This window comes from Prosopis cineraria, unplaced genomic scaffold (assembly GCF_029017545.1).
Source record: "Prosopis cineraria cultivar Desert tree isolate PC_DT_omini unplaced genomic scaffold, ASM2901754v1 PC4, whole genome shotgun sequence".
In the NCBI taxonomy this organism is placed as follows: Eukaryota; Viridiplantae; Streptophyta; class Magnoliopsida; order Fabales; family Fabaceae; genus Prosopis; species Prosopis cineraria.
The window spans coordinates 37,639,475-37,646,616 of NW_026555335.1; the positions used below are offsets into that span (position 1 = coordinate 37,639,475).

A 7,142-nucleotide genomic window follows, 5' to 3' on the forward strand; every position below is an offset into this window, starting at 1 on the left:
TTAGACTGCAACGGAAGGAATATCAAGTCTGTAAAATGGAGTCTTTATATAGTCATTCCGAGCTAAGTTCTTCTATTCTCCGTCGCATCATTCCGAGCCCCCACAATTTCTTTTCTTTTCTTTTCTTTTCTTTTTTGGTGAATAAGCCCCCACAATTTCTATTTTCATTTTACCAATATAAATGAAAGAAACTAAAGTCAGTAATTCAGGCAAATCGAGCTTATTCGAGCCGAGTTCAATCCTGACCAAGTTTATTTAAATTAGACTTAAAGTATCCCATCATCTTATAAAAGTCCATATAGTCAAACATGGCCTTAACTTTTTTCAGTCGGGATTGGACTGACCAGTCAGGTTTGACCAAAATTGCCAACTCTATATACATATATAATTGAAAATTTTAATGGTTGAGCTTATTTGGGTTGAGCTCAATTTGATCCGACCTTATTCGAATTGAATTTAAAATATTCTACCTTCTTAAAAAAATCATATATCCAAGCCCAACCCTATTTTTTTGGGGTGGATTCGGGTTGACTCATTAGGCTTTGCCTGAATTACCGATTTTAAAGTTGTATGATAGTAATTCACAATATTTACAGTTAAAGGAGGCAACGACTTTGTTTTTCTTTTTTTACCAAAGGCAAGAATTTCATTAAAAAAAATTATTAATTTACAAATAATACTTGAAAAAATTATATATATAATTTATTTATACTTTTTAAAATTTTTAAGGTAATATTTTTCAAATTACTTATTGATGTTAGTAATAATATAATATGACATTAACAAAAATATGTCCCATACCAAATTTAATTTCTGAGGTGGAAAATTAAATACGTAGTCACCTAACCACCAAAATTTTTGGAAAAATCTGATAATCCGTTTTTAAAATGTCAAAGGAGCTAATATCTCTGTACAGTAAGTGAAGAAAATAAATAAAAATAAAATCACGAATTAAAATAATATATACATTTTCAATGTTTCCTTAACAAAAATGATCAGAGAGAAACAAACTAAAATTGAAATATTTTAAAAAAGAGTTCAAATTGAAATGATTTGTTGTCCATGGGAAGAGCAATAAAATTTGATGTTTATAATGTATTTCAATAATTTGTAAGTGTGGGAGATTGATGTTTGGAGAATTAATTTAGTTGAGAAAAAACGGATTCAATGTGAGGATCCAAAGATGTAGCTGGATTTATCACAATTTACTTGGTAATGATCTTTTATTGCTAGTAATGATAACTGCCGTTGTCCTCCGCTGCAATCTGCTGATTGGCTTGTGGCCACTGTCTCAAAGAGAATGGTAGGAAGAGGGGTCTTTCTATTTTTTTTTCCTCCATTTTTCCTCATTTCTTCAATTCCTATCATTCAAATTATTTTATTAAATAATTTTTTAAGTGATAAATTAATGAATGGTGGGGATGAGGGAAATGGAGGGAAAAGAAATGGAGAGATCCCAAATCCGGTTCCTCCTCGTCTATCATCACCAAGGATTTGAACACGCAGCACTCTGATCATCAGCGTCCTCACGTTAGTAGATATTGGGAAGGAATTGTTAATCTTTTATTTTGTCTAGCTCAATATTTTATTTACTCTATGCTTTTATTGTTTACCTTACGGCTTCTGTTGCTTTGTTGTTTGATTTCTTGGAACTTCCCTTTTAATGAATGTATCTGCTTTGCACATGGTCAACAAAAACAAAAAACAAAAAAAAAGTAAGGAAATAAATTGAATTTAAAGTATGAAATATATATAATTTTTAATAATAACACAATGAATTGAATTATTCATTTACCTATTTATTTTTAATAAATTATACTACCTCCGTCTTAAACTATGAGACGTTTTTAAAGGAATTTTTTCGTCTCTAAATATAAAATACTTTGAGTAAATTAAGATTTCATTAAATGTACCGTTTCCAATATCACCTTTTCTCTCTCTATAATTAATTTTTGTCCCTTTTCTTTTCAATGAATTTTAATGATGGATATTTTAAAAAGTTTATATTTTTGTTTTGAAAAAATAAGGTTGTTAAGTATATTTAATGAAGTTTATTAGTATATGAAAATTTGTCCAAAAATATCTTATAATTTGGGATGGAGGGGGTATCACTTATTACTCTATTCATTCAAAAATATAAAATATTTTTTTAAAAGGTTAGATATTTAAAAAGATAAGGCATTTTTAATCTTTTAAAATGTAATCATTTTTTTTTAAAGTATCTCTATTAAATAAATCATTTTATATTTATTTTAGAATAAAACACTTTATTAAATAGAAGTAAATATGAAAAAGATAGGGTTATTTTGTGTTTAAGTGACGACTCTTTTGGAAAAAAAATATATAAATAAGTAGTTTTTTAGTTAACTGAAGTTTAGGAATTTCAATAGAAATAAAGTAGGAGTACAAAGTTTAAAGGAAAATAGTAAAATACATTTCAAAAAAAATTAATAAGCTAAATTCAATAATATATAGAGATTGTAAAATAGTTTATCACTTAAGAATTCAGTTTAAATTGAGAACTCCTTAATAAAGTTTTTGCAATCCAATCCACAATAAAATTATCTTTCCCTGTCCAATTCTAAATAGTATACAAGATGTACAGATAAAGTAAGTAATTAAATAATTATATAATAAGATAAAACAATGTTGAAAATGATAACAAATTATTAATTTCGCAAAATCCTAAAGGGAAAGAGAAGTTGAATGTTGGCGAGCGATGAGGCCCAAATTTGAGGAAACCGTTATTGGGCCTTAGCATTGCACAATAACGTTATTGGAGGCCAGCGCGTAATAGGCGCGCGCGTGGGTAATATGGTGCAAATGCAATCAAAAGAATAGCAGTCAATCGGAAGGTGATCCTCTCCTGTCCCCTCAATTCTTTTTTATCTCCTCGTCCCCATCTCTACCTTTGAAAAATAAGGACTCAAATTCAATTAGTTTATAAAACAAGCATCATAATATTATATTAAAAAATAAATAAATAATTTTAAACTATTAAAATTTAATCTACATAGCTATAACTGCAATAAAATAAATAAATAAATTTAATTTAATTACAAATTAATAACAGTATACGAGGTCAAATTTTAATAATCTAAATTTATTGTTATTTTTATTTTTATTTTAATATGATAATTATTTTATAGAATAAATAAATCTGGATCATTCATTTTGTTACTTAAAGGTGGAGATGAGGATAAGGAGAAGAAAAGGAGAAAAGGGATGAGGAGAGGATCCGAGCCCGCAATCTGTCAAAAAAGAATATAGAGTATGCGTTTTTACATTTATGTAGCCCTTGTGTTTTTATACAACTTATTAAAAAATATACATAGCAATTGTTCAGGGCAGATAAAATAAAAATAATTTCTCAACTAGCATATTTTCAAAAAAAATAAATTTATATTTAAAATTATAAATAAGAATTTTAAATCTAGACCAACCAAATAAGTTTTGAATGGATTAGATTTCATTATAGCATCTAATGTGAACTTTTAGACCACCATACTTTACATATGTATTTGCTCCCTTTGGCTTTAGAAGAAAATGCTAATGTTTGTAGTCTTTAACACTTGGAGCCAGAATGTAAACATTTCAAGGCTAAGTGCAACTTGTTTTTGCTATTCTATGAGTTTTAGTATAATCATTCATGCCATCCTTGAGTACTTTAAAAGACAACAGGGAAATATCAATCTCAACAAAGTTCAGGGGACAAAGATAACCGTAGTCTTAAGCCAATTAAGGGGACAGAGACCAAACAACGCAGAAGCATGAGAAAATAAAAAGAACTCAACCAATTCCATACAATTGAGTTCTGTAATCAGAGTAATCAGAAGAAATAGATACAGCCTTTTTACAAGCCAGACCCAGAAGCTCAACCATACGTGAGGTTATTACATTTTGATTTGCATCAATGAACTTCCAAAATTCAGCAAACCGCTGCATCAATGAACTATTACATTTTCATGTGGAGTTTGAAGGAGCTATATCTTTTTTACTCAGGGTTTATCCTACACAGCTAGCTCTTTATGAGCTCTAAAATCAACCCCAAAAAAAAAAAATCACACTTAAACCTGAGTAAAAAATCATCAAACCTAGATATTTTTTGCAGTAATTAAGACTGGGCTTTTGGTGATTCCTTCGTCACAGGCTCTTGATTTTGTCGGCGGACTATCAGGAATTGCACGGTACGAATAATCTCCAATTTCTCAAGATATTCTTCCTCCTTATTTTGAATCCCACGTAAGTATGATATTACTTGCTTCTCCTTATCAGTTTCAATTTCTTCGACAATCCTCTTGCTCAACTCTTCTCGAATCATTTCCTTTTCATCCTGTAATTAAGAATATAATACAATGCCATCATCACAAACAAGATCACAAAACAGCATTACTGGTTGGTAACACAGGTAATTAACAATTTAGCACTCACTATTACTTCCTAAGGAAATTTTAAATCTTAAAGCACAGATTACTATACCCCTATGCCCAGTCTTGCTATAAAATACATGATCTGCAACTGCATGATTAAGGACTGTAGAAATCTGGCTGATATGTTGTCAAGTTTTTATGAGTTTATTGCCAGTAATCATACCATATAGAAGGTAATCAGAAAGGAAATCTCAGTCAATACTTGTGATCATAATAGTCGGCAGTGACAAGGCCAAAGTGTGAACACTCCACAAGAAGCAGATGCCTTACAAGATTATTCAAATAATTAATATAAATGAAGTTACTTACGTGAGAAAGTACAGGATTATCGACGAACTTTTCAATCCGGGCTGTCCAGATATCTATTGAGTGATTCTTTAGCGCTAACATTTTATGCATTCTGACCCGCAAAGCTCTATTTTTTGCCAGTCTTGCATCGTGTCGTAGCTCAAAACTGTCCAACACTCTCAGTTCTTTACTCATCTCACGACTGCACCAACCAGATTAAATCTGTTATTTGATCAGATATAACTACGTGCGTTATAACTGAAAGATAAACAAGAAGACTTGAAGCATAATTGATAGGATTAATGGTCATGGATTGATTCGGCAAGAAAAAGAATTCTTTATCATTCACAATATGTTTTGATTTCAAGACTAAAAGAAACGCCGTCATTCAAACCACCAAATTCTACAAAAGAACATAAAATTTAACAAAAATCAAACAGCTACCAAACATGCTAATTCTTGAGGGATTAACGAGAGAAATTAAAGAAAGATCAGATCAACAGCTTTATGCCAGGATAATATATAATCATATATAGCATCAATAATCATAAATACTAAGCATGTGTTTCTGAAAACTCACCATGAGAAGCTTTGAGATCTTTGTTTGCAGCTCCGTAGATCGACCGGAGAAGCATCCCTTCGCCGGAGGCCATCAGTGGAAAGCAAGCTCCAACTACGACGTAACATCGGTGGCGCTTCTTAATTTCTTGACAAATGAGTTTGATTACAACGCAAGAAATATCAAGTCCAGTCCGTAAGATGGATCCTTTATATAAGAGTCCTATTCTTCTCTGCGTCGCACAATTTCTATTTTCATTTTACCAATATATGTATTATATATATATATATATATATAAAGAAAATTAAAGAAAGGCGCATGACTGTAATTGGTGAATCATAACATATTGATGGTTAACAACTTTAGCAGTCAATTTTTTTAGTTACAAAAAAAGAATAAGTATTAAGTTACAATCAATACCCTCCAGAATCATATTTATAATTATGTTTTTTTTTGAAAAAAAATATTTGATGCAGTTAATACTTTTTAAAATTTATGAAGCAATATTTTAAAACTATTGGTATGACATTAAGAAAAATACGAATCGCCGCGTACGAAACTTAATTTTTGGGGTCGAAAATTATGTAGAATCTTTTTCTGTCCTTTTTTTAAAAATCAAAGAGAAAATTATATTAACAAGAAAATGATAAAACGATTATAACAATGCCTAGGATATTATCCCAAGCTCACAAACAGAAAGAAAAATCAAACCCACATGATACAGACAATAAAGAAAAAGAAGTGATCCTCCAACTAACAGATCCACAAAAGAAGGAACACCTGAAAGAGCTTGTTGATAGATGCTTCTAAATATCATCAACTGTATTCCTTAACTTCAGCATCATAGTTTTTGGTCTCTATTATTATAGTAATGGAACAAAAAGAAACCTCAAGAAAATGATTATTTTTCCCCAACAAGACCCCAAAATTGTGATTAGAAACCCTAATTAGAATTCATTTGGCTATCAGCGTCCTCCTCATAACTTGTTAGATGAATTTCTCCTCTGGTAAGTTCATCAATCATCTTGTACATATCTACTCTCTCTTTTTGAGCTTCTTCCTGTACAAATCCCATGATTACCAAACAATTATCAAGTCATGACAAATAAATGGGAAGACATACATACATACATACATACATACATACATACATATATATATATATATATATATATAAGAATAAAACAATGCAACTATATAATCAGCGGCCACTATGGTTGCTGCATGTATAATCACATTTACGTACAAGATTTATAGTGCCTAGCTTACATCTAATTGACATGTGCTGTTTATCATTTAGAATTTTATCTCCAGAGCTAAACCATACGAGTTATTAAGATACTTACTTGTTTCCTTCTTGTAGCATCGTTGGAAATTTGTTGCTTGTCGGCTTCAAGATCCAATTTCTTCAAGTTCTCAGCCATGGTCATGATTTTGTCAAGCTTCTTTAACGCTGATTTTAACTCCTCCTCCACCATTTTGGCTTCTTCCCTTCTTCTTGCTGTCTTCTCCGCCAATGATTCCAGCATTTTTCGTCCACAAATTCCACAGATTACTTTAATCACAACTTTATAATTCACTTCGAGAATTAGATTGGTGACGAAAAAATTTGGGAGTGATATGCCTAGTCACCAGCCAGAACTCCGGATCTAATCCATATTAGTCGTAGTCACTGGCAATTAACCCCATGAATAACGGACGCAAAAGCAAAAAAAAAAGTTTAATTCAGTCTAATTTTAATATTTAGAAACCAATATATATATATATATATATATCAAGGGAGAAAATTTATGTATTTGAATTGAAATATTGTTTTTCAATGAAATTTAAAGCAAAGAATTTTAAAATTTCAAAATAAAAGTTAA

General features: G+C 30.4%; 1 protein-coding gene across 1 annotated transcript; it reads right to left on the reverse strand.

Moving 5' to 3' along the window:
• Positions 1-3,771: 3,771 nt before the first annotated feature.
• LOC129308198 (uncharacterized) lies at positions 3,772-5,491 on the reverse strand. The gene is made up of 3 exons (XM_054949244.1): positions 5,299-5,491; positions 4,740-4,920; positions 3,772-4,333 (listed from the first exon to the last, which is right to left on the reverse strand). The coding sequence occupies exons 1-3, from the start codon at positions 5,403-5,405 to the stop codon at positions 4,115-4,117; spliced, it is 507 nt and encodes a 168-aa protein (XP_054805219.1). The 5' UTR covers positions 5,406-5,491; the 3' UTR covers positions 3,772-4,114.
• Between the last annotated feature and the right edge of the window lie 1,651 nt (positions 5,492-7,142).

Excerpts from the sequence above, each read along its gene's own strand:
- LOC129308198 (XM_054949244.1), bottom strand. The coding sequence starts at position 5,405 with ATGTTACGTCGTAGTTGGAGCTTGCTTTCCACTGATGGCCTCCGGCGA. Across the intron at positions 4,921-5,298 it reads AGATCTCAAAGCTTCTCATG|TCGTGAGATGAGTAAAGAAC; the intron begins GTGAGTTTTCAG and ends TGGTTGGTGCAG. Across the intron at positions 4,334-4,739 it reads ATAATCCTGTACTTTCTCAC|GATGAAAAGGAAATGATTCG; the intron begins GTAAGTAACTTC and ends TCTTAATTACAG.